A 25879-nucleotide genomic window follows, 5' to 3' on the forward strand; every position below is an offset into this window, starting at 1 on the left:
CCTGTAAAGCATTCAAAAATTTAAAGACCACTAAATCAAACTTTAAAACTTCTGTGTATCACCGGATATGGTGGCTCATGCCTGTAATCACTTGAGGTAGATCACCTGAGGTCAGGAGTTCAAGACCAGCCTGGCCAACATGGTGAAACCCTGTCTCTACTAAAAATACAAAAAATTAGCTGGACGTGGTAGCACATGCCTGTAATCCCAGCTACTCAGAAGGCTGAGGCAGGAGAAATGCTTGAACCTGGGAGGCGGAGGTTGCAGTGAGCCGAGATTGCACCACTGTACTTCAGTCTGGGCAACAGAGTGAGGTTGTCTCAAAAAATAATAAATAAATAAATAAATAAATAAAACCACTGTGTATCAAAGAATATAATTTATAAAGTGAAAAGGCAACATACAGTGTAGGAGAAAATATTTACAAATCATATATCTGATAAGGGGTTTATGTGCAGAATGTATAAAGAATACCAAAATGGCAGTGTTCGGGTATGAGGCTGGGGCTAAGCTGAGGGATTCAGGTGTGGTGCGGGTAGGAACTGAGGAAGCGCCCAAGGATGTCAAGATGACCGCATCTATGCATGGTCAACCCAGTCCTTCTCTAGAAGATGCAAAACTCAGAAGATCAGTGATCATAGAAATCATAGAAAAACATTTTGACTACCTTAGAAAAGAAATGACACCAAATATATATCAAATGGCATCATTTGGGACAACAACTGGTTTCTCTGGAATATTCTCAAACTTCCTGTTCAGATGCTGCTTCAAGATAATATAAGCAAGGAAAACTGTGTTTTCAGAAGCTCACTGATTGGCATAGTTTGTGGTGTTTTCTACCCCAGTTCTTTGGCGTTTACTAAAAATGGACGTCTGGCAACCAAGTATCATACCGTTCCACTGCCACCAAAAGGAAGGGTTTTACTCCATTGGATGATGCTTTGTCAAACACAAATGAAATTAATGGCGATTCTTCTAGTCTTTCAGATTATGTTTGGAATATTAAATGGTCTACACCATTATGCAATATTTGAATGGACACTTGAGAAAACTATACATGAAGAGTAACCAAAAAAATGAATGGTTGCTAACTTAGTAGAATGAAGTTTTTATAAAGAGGACTCAGGCATTGCTGAAAGAGTTAAAAGTAACTGTGAACAGATAATTTGTTTCTGTGCCTTTTGCCTGGTATATAGCAAATACTAAAAAAAATTCAATAATTCAATCAATATAAGTTTCATCTTACATATAAGTTACAGGTTTTATCTCCTGATAGTGTGTCCATTTTGCTTGGTACATAACAGATAATAAATATTCAGTATCAATAAATGTAATAATAATTTAAAAAAAGAATTACAACTCAACAACAAATAACATTAAAAATAGCAAAGGACTTGAATAGACATTTCATCAAAGATGATATACAAATGGCCCAGAAGCATATGTAAAGATGCTGACCATCACTGATCATTAAAGACATGCAAGCCAAAATTCTGTTGGGATACCACCTCATACCTATTAGGATGGCTACTACAAGAAAAACAGAAAATAACAAGTTTTGGTGAGGACGTGAGCATATTACAACCCCGTGCGCCTTTTTGGGGATTGTAAATGGTGCCACTGCTTTGGAAAGCAACATGGAAATTCCTCAAATAATTAAAACTGCCATATGATCCAACAATCCCACTTCTGGGTGTATACCCAAAATAATTGAAAGCGGGGTATTGAAGGGATGTTTACACACCCATGTTATAGCAGCACTATTCAGAACAGCTAAGAGACAGAAGCAACCCAAATGTCTATCAACATATGAATGGATAAGCAAAATGTGACACATTTTTCCCTCAGTATCTGTAGGGGATTAATTCCAGGATACTCTGCAGATACAAAAATCCACAAATGCTCCAATCCCTTATATAGTGTGGCATAGTATTTGCATATAATCTAGGCACATTTTCCCATATACTTTAACAGCGGTCCCTAACTGTTTGGCACCAGGGACCGGTTTTGTGGAAGACAATTTTTCCACAGACAGGGTCAGGGGGATGGTTTTTGGATGAAACTGTTCCACCTTAGATCATCAGGAATTAGTCTGATTCTCATGAGGAGTGTGCAGCCTAGATCCCTTGCGTGTGCAGTTTAGAATAGGGTTCATGTTCCTATGAGAATCGAATGCCACTGCTGATGTGACTGGAGGTGAGGCTCAGGCGGTAATAATTGCTGGCTTCTTTGTTCATCTCCTGCTCTGTGGCCCGGTTCCTAACAGGTTAAGAACTGGTACCCATCCATGGCCTGGGGCTTGGAACCACTGCTTTGAATCCTAGGTTACTTATAATACCTAGTACAGTGCCTACATATAACTTTATTAGTGTGGATTTGACTTAGTATTTGACTCAGGGAAAATTCAAGTTTTGCTTTTTGGAACTTTGTGAAATTTAATGTATTTTTGAATATTTTAAATCTGAGTTTGGTTAAATCCACAGACACAGAACCCATGGATATGGAAGGCCCATAATATATACACAATGGAATATTATACAGACTTAAAAAGGAAGGTAATCCTGTCTCATGCTCCAACATGGATGAATCTTGAGTGCTAAGTGAAAGAAGCCAGTCACAAAATGACTGTTTGATTTCACTTACATGAGTAATCTAAAGTAGAAAAATTCATAGAAACAGAAAATAGAATGGTATTTACTAGGGTGTGGAGGGAAGGGGAAAAATGGAGAGTTGTTTAATGGCTATAGAGATTCCATTTTGCATGATGCAAAAGTTCTGGGGATCTGTTCCACAACATTGTGAATGTATTTAATGGTACTAAAATATATGCTTAAAAATGACCAAGTTGGTAAATTTTGTTGTGTGTTTTAATATAATTTTTTTTGAAACAGGGTCTCACTCTGTTGCCCAGGCTGGAGGACAGTGGCACCATCTTGGCTGACTGCAACCTCAGCCTCCTGAGCTCAGGCGACCCTCCCACTTCAGCCTCCCAAGTAGCTGGGACTACAGGCATGCACCACCACACCCAGCTAATTTTTATATTTTTTTGTAGAGATGAGGTTTTGCTATGTTGCCCAGGTTGGTCTTGAATTCCTAGGCTCAAGCAATCCTGCCTCAGCTGGGATTACAGGCATGAGCTACTGCATCCAGCCTGCAATTTTTAAAACATCAAAATAAATGTAAAGGCTACGTCTTAGATATTTTTTTTAACCAATTAAAAATAGTAAAATTTTCTCTTATAGCACAGTGGTCATGCCTGTAATCCTAACACTTTTGGAGGCTGAAGTGGGAGGATCACTTGAGCCCAGGAGTTTGCGACCAGCCTGGGCAACATAGGGAGACCCTCGTCTCTACAAAAAATGCAAAAATTAGCCAGGCATGGTGGCGTGTGCCTGTAGTCCCAGCTACTTGGGAGGCTGAGGAGGGAGGATCACCTGAGTTTAGGAGGTCAAGGCTGCAGTGAGCCAAGATTGCACCACTGCACTCCAGCCTGGGTGACAGAGCAAGTCCCTGTCTCAAAAAATAAAGTAGTTTAAAAAGTATAAGCCAAATTGTGAGTGAATGAGAGAGAGACAAGTGGGGGTTGGGTGGGAGATGTGTGTGTGTGTCTAGATAAATATTTGATCAGTTTGTGGAGGCAAATGAATTTCATCATCAGGGAAGATTTATTGGAGAAAGTTTTGCCATGGTGAGGGTATTTCCTTGGGATAGGAATGAAGTAGGGAAATACTAATTTGTGACTCTGGTTATTTAAATTATTCAATGACAATCTGTTTAGATGTCTTTGCATAGATAATGCAAATTAGATTGGGAATTGCCAGAATTTGGTGCCTGAACTATATAATTTTTAAATTTTTTAGATGAGAACATAATTTCTATTTCCAGCTCTATTCAGACACTGAAGACTTAGGTTGGCCAATTCAAGGTCACTTCTTTTTTTTTTTGAGACGGAGTCTTACTCTGTCACCCCGCTCTGTCACCCAGGCTAGAGTGCAGAGTGCAGTGGCACGATCTTGGCTCACTGCAAGCTCCACCTCCTGGGTTCACGCCATTCTCCTGGCTCAGCCTCCCAAGTAGCTGGGACTACAGGCGCCTGCCACCACACCTGAATAATTTTTTGTATTTTTAGTAGAGACGGGGTTTCACCATGTTAGCCAGGATGGTCTCGATCTCCTGATCTTATGATCCGCCCACCTCGGCATCCCAAAGTGCTGGGATTACAGGCGTGAGCCACTGCACCTGGCCACCTCTTTTTTTTGTATTTGCATTTTGCAACTTTGTTGAATTTATTTATTAGTTCTAACAGTTTTTTTGTGTGGAATCTTCTACATATAACATCATAATTACAAACAGAGATGATTTTTCTTCCTTTCAAAATTGGATACCTTTTCTTTTTCTTGCCTAATTGCTCTGGCTAGAAATTCCAGTACTATGTTGAATAGAAGAGATAAAAGCGAACATTCCTGCCTTGTTCCTGCTCCTAGAGGAAAAACTTTCGTCTTTCACTGTTAAGAATGATGTGAGCTGTGGGTTTTTATAGATGGCCTTTATTATGTTTCCTTTACAGAAACTACCTTCCCATGACATAGTTTCCTTTTATTCCTAGTTTATTTAATTTTTTTAATCATAAAGAGGTGTTGAATTCTGTCAAATGATTTTCTTGCATCAATGGAGATGTTTATGTGGTTTTCTCCCTTCAATTTGTTAATGTAGTATATTGCATTGATTGATTTTTGTATACTCAATTATCCTTGCATTCCAGGAATAAATCCCACTTGGTCATGGAGTATAATCCTTTTAAATTAATTTATTTATTTATTTGAGACAGGGCCTCGCTTTGTCACCCAGGCTGGAGTGCAGTGGCACCATCTTGGCTCACTGCAACCTCCATCTTCCGAGTTCAAGCGATTCTCATACCTCAGCCTCCCAAGTAGCTAGAACTATAGGCGTGCACCACCATGCCCAGCTAATTTTTGTATTTTTAGTAGAGATATGGTTTCGCCATGTTGACCAGGCTGGTCTTGAACTCCTGAGCTCAAGTGATTCGCCCGCATTGGCCTCCCAAAGTGCTGGGATTACAGGCGTAAGCCACTGTGCCTGGCCTAATCCTTTTTTAAAAATAACATTTTATTGAGGTATAATTTACATACTTTGAAATTTAACCATGGAAAGTATTCAGTTTGATGAGTTTTAGTTCATACAGTTGTGCAGTGATCATCATAATTTAGTTTAGAGCACTTCCTTCACTCCCAAAAGTTCACTTTGTAGTCATTCTTCATCTGACCTTCCCACCCCTAGGCAACAACTAATATACTTTCTATTTTTAAGATTTGCCTTTCTGGAAATTTAGTAAGTAAACTCATACAATTTGAGGTATTTTATGTCTGGTTTCTTTGTTTAGCATAATAGTTTCCTTTAAAAGTTTTATTGATACATAATAATGATACATATTTATGAAGTACATGTGATATTGGAATGTATACATACAATACGAAATGATTAAATCAGAGTACTTAGGCTGTTTTTGTCTACGTTTACTGTTTTTGTGTTGGGAACATTTCAAATCTTCTTTTTTAGCTATTATGACATATACAATATATTGGTGTTAACTATAGCCAACCTACTGTGCTATCAAACACTAGAACATATTCCTTCCATCTAACTCTATGTTCCCATGCATTAACCAATGACTTTTCATTCCCCTAGGCCTGCCCTGTTCCCAACCTCTGGTAACCATCATTTTACTTTCTACCTCCATGAGATCAACTTTCTTGTCTCCTACATATGAGTAAGAATATGTGATGCTTGTGTTTCTGTCCCTGGCTTATTTCACTTAACATAATGACCTCCAGTTCCATCCATTTTGGTGTAGAATAACAGGATTTAATTATGTTTTTATGGCTGAATAATATTCCACTGTGTATATATAGGATATTTTATTCATTCATCCACTGATGGATACTTAGGTTGATTCCATGTTTTGGCTATTGTGAACAGTGCTACTACAATAAATATTAGGGTGCATGTATTCCTTTGGTATACTGATTTCTTTTTTTTTTTTCTTGAGAAGGAGTCTTGCTCTGTCACTCAGGCTGGAGTGCAGTGGCACGATCTTGGCTCACTGCAACCTCAGCCTCCCAGGTTCAAATGATTTTCCTGCCTCAGCCTCCCAAGTAGCTGGGATTACAGGTGTGCGTCACCACATCTGGCTATTTTTTGTATTTTTAGTAGAGACAGGGTTTCACCATGTTGGCCAGGCTGGTCTCGAACTCTTGACCTCAAGTGTTCCACCAGCCTCAGCCTCCCAAAGTGCTGGGATTATAGGCATGAGCCACCATACCCCGCCTGATTTCCTTTCCTTTGAATAGATACCAAGTTGTAGGATTGCTTCATTGTATGGCAGTTCGATTTGTAGTTTTAAAAAGAACCTCCGTATCATTTTCCATAATGGCTGTACTAATTTATCTTGCCTTTTTTTTTGTCACTTTATTGAATTTGTTTATTCTAAGTTTTTTGGTGAAGTCTTTACAATGTTCTATATTTAAGATCATCTTGTCTGTAAAGAGGTATAATTTGCCTTTCTGTTTTCCAATTTGGATGCCTATTTCTTTATCTTGCTTGATTCTAAGACTTCCACTACTATGTTAATAAGAGAGGTGAAAGTAGGCATTTGATTCATGTTTCAGTTCTTAGAGGAAAGACTTTCAGCTTTCCCCTATTCATTATGATGTTAGCTGTGGGTTTGTAATATGTGGCCTATATTATGTTGAGGTATGTTTTTTCTATGCCTAATTTGTTGACAGTTTTTATCAGGACGGAATGTTAACTTATATCAAATGCTTTTCCTGCATCTATTGAGAAGATCACAGTTTTTGTCTTTCAATCTGTTGATGTGATATATCACATTTATTGATTTGCATATGTTCAACCTCTTTTGCATCCCTGAGGTAGAGCCCATTGATCATGGTATCTTTTTGATGTGTTGCTAGGTTCAGTTTGCTAGTACTCTTGAAGATTTTTACTGTATGTTCGTAAGGGACTTTTTGGCTGTTGTTTCCTTGGTATCAGAGTAATGCTGGTCTCATAGATTAAGTTTGAAATAATTTCTGCCTCTTCATGTTTTTGGAATAATTTGAGAATTAATGTTAGTTGTTCTTTTGAAGTTGAATGTAGCAGCAATGCCATCTGGTCCTAGATTTTTCACTCTTGGGAGACTTTTTATTATGGATTCAATCTCGTTACTTATTATTAGTCTGTTCAGGTTTTTGTATGCCTTTTTTTTTTCAAGATTGAAAAATTTCTATTTATTTTAAAAAAACTTCTGAATTAAATAGGGAAATGGCAATAACTGGTATATACATTAATTCAAAATATTTTCACTGAGCACTAAATAGTTCACTGAGAATAGTTTCCAATCTTTTCACTAAAAACCCCTTTTAAAGAATGCCTAAAACTGGCCAGGCGTGATGGCTCAGGCCTGTAATCCCAACACTTCGGGAGGCTGAGATGGGCAGATCACGGTCAGGAGTTTGAGACCAGCCTGGCCAACACAGTGAAACCCCATCTCTACTAAAAAATAGAAAAAAAAAAAATTAGCTGGGCATAGTGGCAGGCACCTGTAATCCCAGATACTCAGGAGGTTGAGGCAGAATTGCTTGAACCTGGGAGGCTGAGATTGCAATGAGCCGAGATGGCATCATTGCACTCCAGCCCTGGCAACCGTGTGAGACTCTGTCTCAAAAAAAAAATAATAATAAAATAAAGAAAGGCCGAGTGCGTTGGCTCATGCCTGTAATCCCAGCACTTTGGGAGGCCAAGTTGGGTGGATCACAAGGTCAGGATTTCAAGATCAGCCTGGCCAAGATGGTGAAACCCCGTCTCTACTGAAAATACAAAAAATTAGCCAGGCGTGGTGGCACGTGCCTGTCATCCCAGCTACTCTGGAGGCTGAGGCAGAGAATTGCTTAAACCTGGAGGGACGGAGGTTGCAATGAGCCAAGATCGCGCCATCGCACTCCAGCCTGGGCAACAGAGTGAGACTCCATCTCAGAAAAAAAAAAAAAAAAAAAAAAAAGCCTAAAACTTAGTTTATTTAGGTCTTTAATCAAGAAATCTAAAGCTGCTAATCAGATTTTTGAATCACCATTAGATGACTAGGCTAACAACCTTGAGGTAATATAATGTGGGTTTTAAAAGCTTTGTTTAAACTATACATTCTAACAGACGGGATTCATTGGTCTCAGGCAATTAATCATAGGTTCAATGCCAGATACTGTATATACACAGACAAAACAGAGTAATAGCTATCATTTATAAGGATAAATAACATATGGTCCTGGTATATTCAAAGGGAATAATGTCTAATATTTATGGGTGTACAATTAGTGATGGGCAGGGAGACAGATACAAATGACTAACCCACAAGGGAGAACCTAAAAAGGACGATAGAAGAGATAAAAGTCCTGTGCCCTAGGGATGCAGCAGAAAAGGTGCTGGGAGGCTTTAGGGACCAGGTGGCATCTAGGTCAGATCAAGAGATGAATGGATGTCAGTGTGTGTGGGAGGGACCTTCAAGGCTGGAGAAAACAAAGTGAGCCAAACACTGAGCCACAGGAGTACTCCCTGCTCAGATGACAGTGAAGCATTTGTTCTGAGTAAAAAGACGTAATCTAATAAAAGACTGCATAAAACACTGGAAAACCTCACGCAATGAGAGCCTGAAACAATGCTTGTATTTCTTAACAGCAATTCAACAGAGTATCTGAGGTGGCCTGTGGAACGAACGAGAGAGCAAAATATCTTCCCAAAGGCAGAGGCGCCGCATGCTCTTGGTGGAGGTTAAGTAGCCAAGGATCGCACCCGCAAGCCCACCTCCACCCTGAGACCCCGGTCCCTTGGAATCAACTCCACAGCAAAAATCTTCTTAATGGAAAATCTCTCTCTTCCCAAAATGTAAAATAAAAACAATATAAGCAAACAAAACTGAAAACAAAAAAAGATAATCAGAGCAAGCTTTAGCCTCTCATACTTCACCTATGCCCCAACTGTCATGTTACTGAGAACAGGGTCTGCCCCATTACTTAAATGGATTCCTTATTGCAGAACATGACAAAATTTAGCATATCACTGATCCTACTATGTCCCTCCCTATAAAAAAAAAAAAAAAAAGTAAACCAACACCACACAAAATATAACCTTACCCTGAATAAAAGTCAGCCTCAACCTAAGGATCCTACCGTAATGTGACTACCCTAACCCAGGAAACCTTAATCCTATTCTGACCTATTCACACAAAAAATCCCCATTCTAAGAGCTTTGGACGCATTACAAACATGGTTGCATTAGATTCCTCTTCTGAAGTATTCTGAAGTCTTGAAACAGCAAATTTACATATTTTTCTATACTACCACTGAAGGGTAATTATCATAAAAGGCCTACAACCAAAATCCTAATCCCCTGATTCTCAGGCTATTGCAATTTTTTTTCCCTCAGATCAAATAATAGGAAATACACACAAAAAAATGAAAAGTCATACAAACATAAAAACACAGAATCTATAAGTGTCACCACACTGACAGTCTTAACTGTGCTAAAGAGAAAAAGAATTTGGTTTACTCAAGCTCTGGGCATTGTGTAAAGTACTTAAGACATTAACAGCTTATAAAAATAGTGAAAAAAATTTAGGTGGGAGCATAAAACTAACTCCTTCATTCAAAATCCCAAGTTCACGAGAAGGGATTTGTGGCTAACTGTCTGCACAGGGCGGCCTCAGACACCAGCCCAATCTTGGGCTGATGGCCTTGACCTTTGTGCTCAGGTCAGCTTCTGGGGTGCAGGGATGTTGGCAGATGCCTGCTTGAGGTACACGGAGGAGCCCTGAGGGCTGCTGGCTGGTGTTCTGTGCTGCACATTTGATGCCCTTCAGCCCCTGTTGCCAATGCCTCAGCTTTGTCAAGTGCTTCTGGACAGCGTGTGTTTCTGTTGTAATTCATTCCTTAGTTCTGAGATATCCTCTTTGGTAACTTGCTCTGGTGTCTGGACAAATAATTGCAATCGTTTTCTGTAGGAAAACATTCTGCCTGTGTTGCAATATCCAGAAACTCCTAGATATACTGATCAACACCAGTTTAAATGTTTTCCTGATCAATGCCATTGACATAGTAGTCCTCACTCACCAGAGAAGCTAAGCAAGCCTTGAAAGATGACTCCAACTCATCCACCCGGTACTGTTAGAAGGTCTCAGAGTATCTGGTGCTGCCTGAAGAAGTGAAGCCTGGCCCCGGAGCTCCAGTGTGGGTGGTGGGATCCCTGGTAGCTGCTAAGAGAACATATCACCTAGTGGAGCCACCATGTCTTGAATAGCCTGTATTTCTTTATGATTCAATCTTGTTATATAAAATGCATCTAGGAATTTATTCGTTTCCTCTAGGTTTTCCACTTTGTTAGTGTGTAGTTGCTTATAAGAGTCTCTAATGATCCTTTGCATTTTTGTGGAATCAGTTGTAATGTTTTCTTTTTCATTTCTAATTTTATTTATTTGAGCTTCCTCTTTGTATTGTTGGTTAGTCTGGCTACTGGTTTATTGATTTTCTTTATCTTAAAAAAAAATAAAACAAACAAACAAAAAAAACACACAACTTTCCCTGTGATTGTTTCCTTGTAGATTTTGTCTCTATTTTGTTTTATTCTGCTCTGATCTTTATTCTGTCTTCCTTTTACTAATTTGGGGTTTGGTTTTTCTTTCCTTGAGGTGTCTCATTAGGTTATTTGAAGTCTTTCTGCTTTTTGACTCTAGTTATTAATTGTTACAAATTTCCCTCATGGCAATGCTTTTGTTGTATCCCATAGGTTTTGAGATGTGTGTTTCCAACATTTTTTACTTGAAGAAATGTTTTTATTTCCTTCTTAATTTCTTCATTGACCATCATTCAGGAATATGTTAATTTTCATGTATTTGTAGTTTCTAAAGTTCCTCTTGTTATTGATACGTAGTTTTATTCCATTGTTGTCTGAGAAGATACTAGATGTGATTTAAATTTTTTTTTTTTTTTTTTTTTGAGATGGAGTCTCGCTCTATCGCCCACACTGGAGTGCAGTGGCGGATCTTGGCTCACTGCAAGCTCCACCTCGTGGGTTCATGCCATTCTCCTGCCTCAGTCTCCTGAGTAGCTGGGACTACAGGTGCCCGCCACCACGCCCAGCTAATTTTTTGTATTTTTACTAGAGACAGGGTTTCACCATATTAGCCAGGACGGTCTTGAACTCCTGACCTTGTGATCTGCCCGCCTCAGCGTCCCAAAGTTCTGGGATTACAGGCCTCAATTTTTAAAAATTTGTTGAGGCCAGGCTTGGTGGCTCATGCCTGTAATCCTGGTGTTTTGGGAATCTGAAGCTCCTCAAGTGGGAGGATTCTTTGAGGCCCAGAGTTTGAGACAAGACTGGGCAACATAGTGAGACACTGTCTCTACAAAACGTTGAAAATTAACTAGGCATTGTGGTGTGCACCTGTAGTCCTTATTACTTGGGAGGCTGAAGAGGGGATCATTTGAGCTCAAGAGTTCAAGGCTGCAGTGAGCTATGATAACAGCACTGCACTCCTGCCTGGATGACAGAGCGAGACCCTGTCTTTAAAAAAAAAAAAAAAGTTGAGACTTGTTTTGTGGCCTAATGTATTAGGTTTACCCTGGAGAATGTTCCATGTGATGATGAGAAGAATGTGTGTTCTATAGCTGTTGGATAAAAGATTCTGAAATATCTGTTAGGTCCATTTGGTCTAAAGTGCAGTTTAAATCCAATGTTTGTTGATTTTTCTGTTTAGATGATCCAATGCTGACAGTGGAGTGAAGTTCTCAATAGTTATTGTCTTGGAATCTTTATTTTTTATAGTATTTGCTTTATGTATCTGAGTGCTCTGTTGTTGGATACATATATATTTAGAGTTGTTATCTACTCTTACACTCCGATAGCATTTTTGCTATGAAGTGAATCTCCTGGGTTGGATGTTATATTACTTGGTATTTCATGTCTTTGGATCAGGCATGAGTAATAGTGCTGGCTGAGCCTTACAGGACTAGAAAGGCAAATCCATGTTTGGAATAAATCCAGGTATTTATCCCTGTGAGGCTGAATCACTGTTTTTTAGAGGCTGGCAGGTGGCTGATGTAGTCAGTTTGTCCCCAGGTAAATAGTTTATTTTCTTGAGGAATACTGTCATATTAGGGACTCAACTTTCTGCTGATACATGCTGGGTAGTTCTTGGCAATTTTTTTTTTTTTAGATGGAGTCTCGCTCTGTCACCCAGGCTGGAGTGCAGTGGCGCGATCTTGGCTCACTGCAAGCTCCACCTCCCGGGTTCACACCATTCTGCCTCAGCTTCCCGAGTAGCTGGGACTACAGGCACCCGCCACCACACCTGGCTAATTTTTTGTATTTTTAGTAGAGACTAGGTTTCACCATGTTAGCCAGGATGGTCTTGATCTCCTGACCTCGTGATCCACTTGCCTCGGCCTCCCAAAGTGCTGGGGTTACAAGTGTAATCCCAAATATAATTATGTATTTATATAATTATATTATATATATGTGTGTGTGTGTACATATGTATTTGTCGAGCTTTCCTGTTCATCATTATATTGTGCATTGCCCATTTAATCAGCACAATCAGTGAAATGACAGTTTCTACTTTGTTGCTCCTATTAGGATGTGTTTTTTTTTTAGAATGTTAGAAATGTTGCAGAAACTAATTCAACCTTTTGTTTTTGTTTTTGTTTTTGTTTAGACAAGGTCTCACTCTGTTGCCCAGACTTGAGTGCAGTGGTGTGGTCACAGCTCACTGCAGCCTCAACTCCCCAGCCTCAGGTGATCCTCCCATCTAAGCCTCCCAAGTAGCTTGGACTACAGGCATGTGCCACCACACCTGGCTAGTTTTTTGTAGAGATGGGATTTTGCCACTTTAGCCAGGCTGGTCTTGAACTCCTGCACTCAAGCGATCCACTCAACTTGGCATCAGAAAGTGTTGGGATTATAGGCATGAACCACTGTGTCTAATCTCTAATTCAACTGTTTTACTTCACTTCTCCATATGCACATTCTACCAGTGCACTAACTTCATGTTGAGTAAGAAACAGGGAAAAAGTAGCTATGAGTTGCCTTATGTTTCCAATCCCATCTGTGTGATCATTTTCCTGCTCAAAAGGAACTTGAGCAGGAAATGCGTTGACCAGGTTCCTTGGCTGTTTATGCTAAGATGTTGTCTTCTGAATTCAAATCAAATTCTGGGTCCAAATGGACAGTGGTGTCTCTTGGGGCTGTCAGTGTCCCTGATTACTCAGATGTAAATGTGTTTAATACGGAAGAGAAGCACAGAATTCTGGTGAACCCACAATGTATAGTGAAACTCAAAATGAGTATGAGGAAAGTTATGGAAGTTGAAGGGCAAGCATCACAAATACCGTTTACAAAAGGATAGGCATATTGCATGTATCTTCCCCGTGCTGGACAGGGGTTGTGTACAGCTATGTAGGGCACATGTGCATTAAGCTGGCCTTAATTGTGAAGGTTCTGTGGTAATGAATGGTGGAAATGCTATTCATAAGGAAGGATGGGACATTTCTACACACTCAGATGGTCTGTGGCTGGGAGCATGGCAGAGGCAATCTTGGGCATCCATGGAGATGTTCCTGTATCATTTTTCAGGATCCCAGATTTTCCTCACAAAGGGTCTGACCTCTACAAAATAGACATGCATTGGCTAAGCATTCCAACATCTGTAGAGCTCTGCCACTGTAACTACAAGGCCTTCAGCCTACATATTTGGGCAATGATTCTGCCTTCTATCCAAGAAAATAAAGGCCTCGTAAGCACTCATCAAGGAGTCCTGGTTTACTTAACCACTGTTTGCTAATGGCTGAATGACGTCTTCAATTTCTCAAGGTCCTTCTGCAGGTGGTAATGCAGATCAGCGATAATCAGTCTACTCCGCTCTTTGTAGGCACTTTCTCTACATTTTCTAAGGCCTGCATCATCACACATGCCACAGCATTCTCTATCATTGAAGCATTTTCTCAGGAAATCACCTGTGAAATATTTTGCAGCTAACCACCTACCTGTGCCCCACTAGCCAACCTGCTTTACTCCTGCCAGGCAGGTGAGTGGTCCCCAGATCCCTATTTTACCACCTGTTTTGTCAGACTGTTCTTGGTATCACTGTGTTGGAGGGAGTTCTCTGCAAAGACCAAGATGGGACTGCATGTACAGAGATTTTATTTCAAGATATGATTGTGAGAGAATGATGAGGGGAGCAGTTACTTAGTCTATTTGAGCTGTTATAACAAAATACCACTGGCTAGGAAATGTATAAAGAGGACTTTATTTTCCCAGAGTTCTGGAGGCGAAGTTCATCATCAAAATATCAGTAGGTTCAATTGTCTGTTGAGGGCTCATGTCTGTTTCTAAGATGATGCCTTCATGCTGCATCTTTTGGAAGGGAGGAGCATTGTGTCCTCACAGAGCAGAAAATAGAAGGGCCACAGGACAAACTCCCTCTATCAAGCCTTTTCATAAGGGCACCTGATCCCATTCACAAAAACTCTATCTTCATGACTTGACTTAATCACTTCCCAAAGGTCCCACTTCCTAATACTGTCACACTGTTTCAACAGTAAACAGTTTATGTAGCGTTTCAACATAAATTAAGGAGGGGACAAAACATTCAAACCAAGGAAGGCTGGGAGGGCAGCCAGAGCGAAGGAAAGTGCAAGAAGAGGTTTGGTGGAGGTGTCCTAGATTGCCTGCAGTCCAAGGAGGTTGGGGAGATTGTCAGTAACAGACTTCCCTTGGTATCCCTGCTCTGCAGTCACTGGCTAAGAGCAGTCCTTAGAAAAAACAGCCTGGCACAAATACAAGAACATGTGCTCAGTAGGAAAGAGACCATATTTCCCCAATAGCCCAGATAATGCCCTCCCCTCAACTGGCATCTCTGTTCCTTAAACATTGACCTCTTTTCTCCGAATCTCTTGGGGACACATGGGTTGAATTCAGGTTCTCTGTGGCCCTCTGGATTCTGTCTGCCTTTGTTATATCTTCACAAACAAGTTATGCAGCCTCAACTGAAGCTTGTAACAAAGCAAAGTTACTCTCCTGTGTGTGTCCTCTGATGGCTGGTGAGATATGGCTTCAAGATGAAGCCTCACCCACACTCCCTGTACAAAAACCCTTCTCACGTAAGTGTCTCTTTAAGTGCTTACTGTAGTATGACTTATTGCTAAACTTTCGTCCACACTCTTGGCATTCATAAGGCCTCTCTCCTGTGTGTATTCTTTCATGCACAGTGAGGTCTGACTTACTGGTATAGCCTCGCTTACACTCCTGGCACACAAAAGGCTTCTTGGAGTGTATCCGCCAGTGGTGTCTGGTGAGACTTCTCTTCCAGCTGAAGCCTTGTCCACACACATTACACACGAAGGGCTTCTCCCCTGAGTGTGTCCTCTGGTGTGTGAGGAGATTTCCCTTCCAGTTGAAGCCTCGACCACACTCCTTGCATACAAAAGGCTGCTTGCCAGAATGTGCAAGCTGGTGTTTCACAAGGTTTGACTTCCAGATAAATCCTTGCCCACATTCACTACAGATGAAAGGCTTCTCCCCCGAGTGTGTCTTCTGGTGGAAGAGGAGAGTTGACTTTAGGATGAAGCCTCGCCCACAATCCTAGCAATTAAATGGCCTTTCCCCTGAGTGTGTCCACTGATGCCTAAGATTTGCCTTCAAACTAAAACTTTTCTCACACTGCTTGCACATGAAGGGTTTCCCTCCTGAGTGTGTCCTCTGATGTATGGTGAGATTTGGCTTCAAGGTAAAGCCTCGCCCACAATCCCTGCAGAAAAAACGTTTCTCTCCCAAGTGTGCCCTCAGGTGCTTGTTATACGAGGACTTATCCCGAAACCTTCGCCCACACTCCCGACATCCATAAGGCTTCTCCTCTGAGTGTGTCCTCTGGTGTAATGTGAAGGTTGACTTTTGGATATGTGGGGAAAAGGAAGAGATCAGCCTGTTACTGTGTCTATATAGAAAGAAGTAGACATAAGAGACTCCATTTTGTTCTGTATTTGTGATGCTGTTAATCTGTGACCCTACCCCCAACCTTGTCCTTTGCAAGAGACATGTGTTGCGGTGACTCAAGGTTTAATGGATTTTGGGCTGTGCAGGATGTGTCTTTGTTAAACAAATGCCTGAAGGTAGCTTGCTGGTTAAAAGTTATCACCATTCTCTTAATTTCAACTACCCAGAGACACGTACACGGCCAAAGGTCGCAGGGACCTCTGCCTAGGAAAGCTAGGTATTGTCTAAGGTTTCTCCCCATGTGATAGACTGAAACTATGCTGCCAAAAGGTTTATGGAGATGTTTACATATGCATCTCAAGGCACAGCATTGTCCTTTGAACTTATTCATGTCACAGAGGTTTTTGTTCATATGTCTTACTGCCGATTTCCTCTTTTTTCTTTGATCCTATTGTCCTGCCACTCCCCTGTCTTTAAGATGGTAAAGATAATTATCAATAAATACTAAGGGAACTCAGAGACTGGGGCCGGCGTGGGTCCTCTGTAAGCTGAGCGCCGGTCCCCTGGGCCCCCGCTTTTCTTTCTCTATACTTTGTCTCTGTGTCTTATTTCTTTTCTCAAGTCTCTCGTTCCACCTTACGAGAAACACCCACAGGTGTGGAGGGGCAGGCCACCCCTTCAGGATAAAGCCTCGTCCACAGTCCTTGCACACAAAAGGCTTCTCCTCTGAGTGTGTGATCTGATGTTTCATGAGGGTTGACTTCTGAATAAACCCTTGCCCACATTCTCTACAAACGAAAGGTTTCTCCCCTGAGTGTGTTCTCTGGTGGTAGATGAGAGTTGACTTTTGGCTAAAGCTTCGCTCACAATCCTTGCACACAAAAGGCTTCTCCCCTGAGTGTGTTCTCTGGTGTCTGAGGAGACTTCCTTTCACGCTAAAACTTTGCTCACACTGCCTGCACGCGAAGGGCTTCTCCCCTGAGTGTGTCCTCTGGTGTGTGATGAGGTGTGACTTATTGCTAAAGCCTCGGCCACACTCCTGGCATCTGTAAGGCTTCTCTCCTGAGTGTATTCTCTTGTGCACAACGAAGTATGACTTATTAGTATAGCCTCGCCCACACTCCTTGCACACAAAAGGCTTCTCCCCTGAATGTGCCTTCAAGTGCTTGTTGTATGAGGACTTATCATTAAACCTTCGCCCACACTCCTGGCATTCATAAGGCTTCTCTCCTGTGTGTGTTCTCTCATGCACAGTGAGGTATGACTTACTGGTGTAGCCTCGTCCACACACCTTGCACAGAAAAGGCTTCTCTCCTGAGTGTGTCCTCTGGTGTCTGAGATTTGCTTTGAGGCTGAAGCCTCGCCCACACTCACTGCATACATAGGACTTCTCTCCTGTGTGTGTCTTCTGGTGCAAGAGCAATGCTGACTCATTTCTAAAGCCCTGGTGACACTCCCTGCATGTAAAAAGTTTCTGCCTGGAATGTGCTTTTTTGTGTATGATTACTATCGTCTTCTGGCTGAAGTCTTGCCCACGCTCTGCACACCTGAATGCTCCCCATCTTGAATTTTCTATTCCTTTCAATACTTTGTCTATTTCTGTAGGATTTTCCCTCTGGCCTTGACTAGACTCTATTTCCACTACACTGTTCCTCCTCCTTGAGCTTACTGCATGTCTTAGGGGTGGGCTGGAAAATGCCATGGGCTTAGAGCTTTTTTCTTTCTCTTGACCTTCAGCTGTGTCACTCTGGAAGCTTTGATCAGAAAATTGTAGTTGCTGTTGCCTCTGATGTGCAAGTCCAAGATTCTTGGGCCGCAGGACATGTTCTGCATATATTCCTGGAGAACAGACCAACAATGAGACTGAATCAGTAATGAAAAGTCTTCTATCAAATAAAAACCTAGGACCCAATTGCTTTACTGCTTAATTCTAGTAAACTCATAGAGAACAACAAACATCAATTCTTCTCAAACTATTCCAAAAACCTGAAGCGGGGCGGGGAGGAATTCTTCCTAACTCATTCTACAAGACCAGCATTATCCTGATACCAAAAACAGACAAGAACACAACAAAAACAGAGAACTACAGGCCAATATCCCTGATGACGCTAAATGGAAAAATCCTCAACAAAATACTAGCAAACCCAATCCAGTAACACAGAAAAGATAATACACCATTACCAAATGAGATTTATCCCAGGTATGCAATCATGATTCAACATACACAAATCAATACTTGTGATACATCACATCAACAGAGTGAAGGACCAAAAGACATATGATCATCTCAACAGATACAGAAAAGGATTTGATATAATTCAAAATCCCATTATGATAAAAACTTTTGTTTTTTTGAGACAGGGTCTCACTCTGTTGCCCAGGCTGGAGTGCAGTGGCATGATCATGGTTCACTGCAGCCTCGACCTCCCAGGCTTACACGATCCTCTCACCTTAACTTCCCGAATAGCTGAACTCCAGGTGCCTGCCTGTAGTCAAGCCACAGGTGCCACTGCCTGGCTAATTTTTGTATTTTTTGTAGAGATGGGATTTCGCCATGTTGTCCAGGAAAAGTACTCCAAAACTTGTCGCATATATGATTATATGAGCTTTCCTACATCATCTGTATAATTTCTAATTTTTCTGATCACTCGGATAATGAGAGTTAAGTTTGCTGATTCTGTAAAGTTACAGGGTAACTTACAATGGTGTTATTTTGGCACTACCCACATACACCCCATCTTCTCATACCTGCACTGAACCAGCTTTGTCATTCTGCCAGTAACCTCACTTATGAGTTAAATAAAATCCTAACATGTACTCCCATTACATTAAACATTCACACTTTCAGAAGTCAGTGGTAGACAAGAAGCCTTTTATTTTAATTGACAGACAAATCAGCAAGCAATTAATATGGGGGCGAGAGAAGGGAGTTGATAATGGACTGAACGTTAGCATCCCCCCCAAACTCATATGTTGATGCCTTAACCTCCAATGTGATGGTATTTGGAGGTGGAGTTGTTGGGAGATAAACAGGTTTAGTTGAGATCATGGGGTGACCATGAGAGGACACAGCAAGAAGGTCGCAGCCTGCGAGCCAGGATGGGGACCCTCACAATGAAGCAAAGGTGCCAGCACCTTCATCTTGGAATTCCCAGATTCTAGAACTGTAAGAAATAAATGTCTGCTGTTTAAGCCTCCCAGTCTATGATATTTTGTCATTTCTATGATATTTGAGATGACTAAGAAAGGAGTCTCTTCCCACCTATGCAAACTGAGGGAGTGGCACCGATCATAAATCCAAAAGCAGAGACTTCATACCCATGAAAACACAGACCGGCTCCAAATTTCTCAGTGGATGCCCCCACATTTTTTATGGGGTGGTGGGAAGCAAGGAATGAGAAAGAACTCCACAGTCTGTATGAACCTGCTTTTTTGGGAAACAACAGGACAAAGTCAATAACAATAACCATAAAAAAAAAATCAACCTGCTAATTTTCTGACAGAGAGTATACTGTGTAATTCCACTTACAAGAAGTTCTAAGATAGGTGAAATTAAGGCATATTGAACAAAATCCAAATAGTGATTTTCTCTGGTGGATGTGGGGGCAGGAAATGACTGGAAAAAGGCATAAGAGTACTTCTGGGGTGAAAGTAATTGTTATGTGTTGTCATAGGGGTCCAGATTACATAAAGATATGCATATGTCAAAGCTCACTGAATGTTACACTTAAGATTTATGCATCTTACATAAGTCCTAAGAAGAACCACAAAGAAACATTATAATATTACTTATTGATATGCATGCTGAAGTGTTTATCAGTAAAGGATAATGATGTCTCCAATATTAAAGAGCATCAAAAGGAAGATGGACTTATGGAGAGAGCAATGTACAGCTGGATAAGTAAGTGATAAAGAATATGGAGCACAGAGCTAAATGCTGACTGTAGGTGGTAGACTGACAGGTGTTCATTCTATAAGCCTTTCAACTTTTTAGTATCCACCAAAATATAATTGTTTAACATTTGCTTCACAAAAAAATGCTGGAAGAAAGAAAGTATTATAGGATGTAAACTCAAAATATACATGCCATGAAATAAGGAAAGTTAAATGAGCATTACAGTCACCAAAAATATCTTAAGAACTAATATTAATATTAAATGAAATAGATAATAATATAGTAACTATTATTATGTTTTACAAATGAAATATGATGACCAGGATTTGCTTCAAAATAATCCAGGAATGGGAGATGAGGGTGAAAGTACAGAGGACACAAGATTCCCTGTAAGCCAATAAAATTATAATTCTAACCTTGCATGTATTTAATAGTAGACTAAAATATATAAAGTAGGTCCTACAAAACTTAGTAGATATAGAACAATCCACTATGAATATAGAAGATGTAAAAACCATCTTTTCAAGTATTGGATAGTTCAAACTGCCCTCCCTAAAAAAAATCTGTAAAGACACAGAAGAGTTAAGCAACAACAACAAAAATTTTTATATATAATTGGCCAAGCATGGTGGCTCATGTCTGTAATCCCAGCACTTTGGGAGGCCGAGGCGGGTGGATCACCTGAGGTCAGGAGTTCAAAACCACCCTGGCCAACATGATGAAACCCATCTCAAGTAAAAATCCAAAAAAAATTAACCAGGGGTGGTGGTGAGCACATGTAATCCCAGCTACTCAGAAAGCTAAGACAGGAGAATTGCTTGAACCTGGGAGGCGGAGGTTCCAGGGAGCCAAGATCGTGTCACTGCACTCCAGTCTGGGTTACAAGAGTGAAACTCCGTCTCAAAACAAAACAAAACAAAACAAAACTTTATATCTTTAAATCTTTGTATCTTTATAAACTTGATCTACGAAGGGTTTCTTAAACAAGACATAAAGAGACTTCTAAGTACTCGAGGAGAACTGCAGCTAAGTAAGGCTACATCTGTCCACACATTCACTAAATAGGATATAAAGGTCAATAGAAACAGATGACCCTGAAACTGACACAAAACAAGACAGAGAGAACTAAATTTATCATTGTCATAAGCAGAAAACTTAACATCACTTTTTAGCAGTCTCCTGTGGTCTCACTGTGAGGAGTGAGGGAAGCCAGTAAACTAGAATGAAAAGAGAAGAGAGGAAAACAGGGCCTAACTGTGAACTAAAACTGCTCCAAGAGAGAACAAGTCCACCCTAGAGGCAAGAATCATCATCATCATCGTCGTCGAGGCAAGAATCATCATCATCATCATCATCGAGTCCTGATGATCATCATTATCATGATCATCATGAGTCCTGATCATCATCATCATCATCATGAGTCCGGATCATCATCATCATCATCATGAGTCCTGATCATCATCATCATCATGAGTCCTGATCATCATCATCATCATCATCATGAGTCCTGATCATCATCATCATCATGAGTCCTGATCATCATCATCATCATCATCATCATGAGTCCTGATCATCATCATCATCATCATGAGTCCTCATCATCATCATCATGAGTCCTGATCATCATCATGAGTCCTGATCATCATCATCATCGAGTCCTGATCATCATCATCATGAGTGCTGATCATCATCATCATCATCATGAGTCCTGATCATCATCATCATCATGAGTCCTGATCATCATCATCATCAGTCCTGATCATCATCATCATGAGTCCTGATCATCATCATCATGAGTCCTGAGCATCATCATCATCGAGTCCTGATCGTCATCATCATCATGAGTCCTGAGCATCATCATCATCGAGTCCTGATCGTCATCATCATCATGAGTCCTGATCATCATCATCATCATCATCATCATGAGTCCTGATCATCATCAACATCATGAGTTCTGATCATCATCATCATGAGTCCTGATCATCATCATCGAGTCCTGATCATCATCATCATCAGTCCTGATCATCATCATCCTCATCATCATGAGTCCTGATCATCATCATTGAGTCCTGATCATCATCATCATGAGTCCTAATCACCATCATCATCATGAGTCCTGATCATCATCATCATCATCATGAGTCCTGATCATCATCTTCATCATCATCATGAGTCCTGATCATCATCTGCATCATCATCATGAGTCCTGATAATCATCATCATCATGAGTCCTGATCATCATCATCGAGTCGTGATCATCATCATCATCATGAGTCCTGATCATCATCATCATCATGAGTCCTGATGATCATCATCATCATCATGAGTCCTGATCATCATCGAGTCCTGATCATCATCATCATGAGTCCTCATCATCATCATCATGAGTCCTGATCATTATCATCATCATCATCATCATGAGTCCTGATCATCATGGAGTACTGGTCATCATCATCATCTTCATCATCATGAGTCCTGATCATCATCTTCGAGTCCTGATCATCATCATCATCATGAGTCCTGATCATCATCATCATGAGTCCTGATCATCATCATCATCGTTAATCATCATCATGAGTCCTGATCATCATCATCATCATGAGTCCTCATCATCATCAGTCCTGATCATCATCATCATCATGAGTCCTGATCATCATCATCATGAGTCCTGATCATCATCATCATCGTTAATCATCATCATGAGTCCTGATCATCATCATCATCATCATGAGTCCTCATCATCATCAGTCCTGATCATCATCATCATCATGAGTCCTGATCATCATCATCGAGTGCTGATCATCATCATCATCATGAGTCCTGATCATCATCATCATCGAGTCCTCATCATCATCATGAGTCATGATCATCATCATCATCGAGTCCTGCTTATCATCATCATCATGAGTCCTGATCATCATCATCATTGAATCCTGATCATCATCCTCATCATCATGAGTCCTGATCATCATCATCATCATCATCATCATCAGTCCTGATCATCATCATCATCATCATCATCAGTACTGATAATCATCATCCTCGTGATCAGGACTCATGAGTCCTGATAATCATCATCATCATCATGAGTCCTAATCATCATCATCATCATGAGACCTGATCATCATCATCATCAGTCCTGATCATCATCATCAACATCATGAGTCCTGATCATCATCATCATCGTCATGAGTCCTGATCATCATCATCATCATGAGTCCTGATCATCATCATCATCATCATCATGAGTCCTGATCATCATCAACATCATGAGTTCTGATCATCATCATCATGAGTCCTGATCATCATCATCATCAGTCCTGATCATCATCATCCTCATCATCATGAGTCCTGATCATCATCATTGAGTCCTGATCATCATCATCATGAGTCCTAATCACCATCATCATCATGAGTCCTGATCATCATCATCATCATCATGAGTCCTGATCATCATCTTCATCATCATCATGAGTCCTGATCATCATCTGCATCATCATCATGAGTCCTGATAATCATCATCATGAGTCCTGATCATCATCATCGAGTCGTGATCATCATCATCATCATGAGTCCTGATGATGATCATCATCATCATCATGAGTCTTGATCATCATCATCATCATGAGTCCTGATCATCGAGTCCTGATCATCATCATCATGAGTCCTCATCATCATCATCATGAGTCCTGATCATTATCATCATCATCATCGAGTCCTGATCATCATGGAGTACTGGTCATCATCATCATCTTCATCATCATGAGTCCTGATCATCATCATCATGAGTCCTGATCATCATCATCATCAATGTTAATCATCATCATGAGTCCTGATCATCATCATCATCATCATCATGAGTCCTCATCATCATCAGTCCTGATCATCATCATCATCATGAGTCCTGATCATCATCATCAACATCATGAGTCCTGATCATCATCATCATCATCATGAGTCCTGATCATCATCATCATCATGAGTCCTGATCATCATCATCATCATCATCGAGTCCTGATCATCATCATCCTCATGAGTCCTGATAATCATCATCATCATGAGTCCTCCTCCTCCTCATCATCATCATCATCATCGTGGGTCCTGATCATCATCATGAGTCCTGATCATCATCATCATCGAGTCCTGATCATCACCATCATCATCATGAGTCCTGATCATCATCATCATCATCATGAGTCCTGATCATCATCATCATCATAAGTCCTGATCATCATCATCATCATCATGAGTCCTGATCATCATCATCATCGAGTCCTCATCACCATCATTATCATGAGTCCTGATCATCATCATGAGTCCTGATCATCAACATCATCATGAGTCCTGATCATCATCATCATCATCATGAGTCCTGATCATCCTCATCATCATCATCATGAGTCCTGATCAAAATCATCATCGAGTCCTGCTTATCATCATCATGAGTCCTGATCATCATCATCATCATCATCATGTGTTGATCATCATCATGAATCCTGATCATCATCATCATCATCGAGTCCTCATCATCATCATCATCATCATGAGTCATGATCATCATCATCATCGAGTCCTGCTTCTCATCATCATCATGAGTCCTGATCATCATCGAGTCCTGATCATCATCATCATCATGAGTCCTGATCATCATCATCATCATCGAGTCCTGATCATCATCATCATCATCATCATCATCATCATGAGTCCTGATCATCATCATCATCATCAGTACTGATAATCATCATCATCCTCATGATCAGGACTCATGAGTCCTGATAATCATCATCATCATCATGAGTCCTAATCATCATCATCATCATTGAATCCTGATCATCATCATCATCAGTCCTGATCATCATCATCAACATGAGTCCTGATCATCATCATCATCATGAGTCCTGATCATCATGAGTCCTGATCATCATCATCATCAGTGTTAATCATCATCATGAGTCCTGATCATCATCATCATCATCGAGTCCTGATCATCATCATCGAGTCCTGATCATCATCATCATCATCATGAGTCCTGATCATCATCATGATTCCTGATCATCATCATCATGTGTCCTGATCATCATCATCATCATCTTGAGTCCTCATCATCATCATGAGTCCTGATCATCATCATCATGAGTTCTGATCATCATCATCATCATCGAGTCCTGATCATCATCATCATCATGAGTCCTGATCATCATCATCATGAGTCCTCATCATCATCGAGTCCTGATCATCATCATCATGACTCCTGATCATATCATCATCATCATCATCATGAGTCCTGATCATCATCATCATCATCATCATCATGAGTCCTGATCATCATCATCATCAGTCCTGATCATCATCCCCATCATCATTAGTCCTGATCATCATCGAGTCCTGATCATCATCATCATCGTGAGTCCTGATCATCATCATCATCATCATCGAGTCCTGATCATCATCATCATCATCATGAGTCCTGATCATCATCATCATCATGATTCCTGATCATCATCATGTGTCCTGATCATCATACTCATCATCTTGAGTCCTCATCATCATCGAGTCCTGATCATCATCATCATCGAGTCCTGATCATCATCATCATCATCATCATGAGTCCTGATCATCATCATCATCATCATGAGTCCTGATCATCATCATCATCATCATGATTCCTGATCATCATCATCGAGTCCTGATCATCATCCTCATCATCTTGAGGCCTCATCATCATCATCATGAGTCCTGATCATCATCATTATGAGTCCTGATCATCATCGAGTCCTGATCATCATAATCATCATGAGTCCTGATCATCATCATCATCATGAGTCCTCATCATCATCATTGAGTCCTGATCATCATCATCATCGAGTCCTGATCATCATCATCATCATCATGAGTCCTGATCATCATCATCATCATTATCATAAGTCCTGATCA

General features: G+C 40.6%; 1 protein-coding gene and 2 pseudogenes across 1 annotated transcript in view; 1 reads left to right on the forward strand and 2 right to left on the reverse strand.

Moving 5' to 3' along the window:
- The first annotated feature begins 478 nt into the window (after window positions 1-478).
- LOC135965578 (complex I assembly factor TMEM126B, mitochondrial pseudogene) lies at window positions 479-1198 on the forward strand (annotated as a pseudogene).
- An 8195-nt stretch (window positions 1199-9393) lies between these two features.
- Window positions 9394-12175, reverse strand: LOC135965577 (mediator of RNA polymerase II transcription subunit 28 pseudogene; annotated as a pseudogene).
- A 2174-nt stretch (window positions 12176-14349) lies between these two features.
- LOC135965580 (uncharacterized) overlaps window positions 14350-25879 on the reverse strand; it is a 34128-nt gene continuing 22598 nt past the window's right edge. The window contains 2 exon segments of the mRNA XM_074004577.1: window positions 14350-16015; window positions 16737-17889. Coding sequence (XP_073860678.1) covers window positions 15172-16015; window positions 16737-17889 — 1997 coding nt within the window. The 3' untranslated portion in view covers window positions 14350-15171.

This window comes from Macaca fascicularis, chromosome 10 (genome assembly GCF_037993035.2).
Source record: "Macaca fascicularis isolate 582-1 chromosome 10, T2T-MFA8v1.1".
Lineage (NCBI taxonomy): Eukaryota > Metazoa > Chordata > Mammalia > Primates > Cercopithecidae > Macaca > Macaca fascicularis.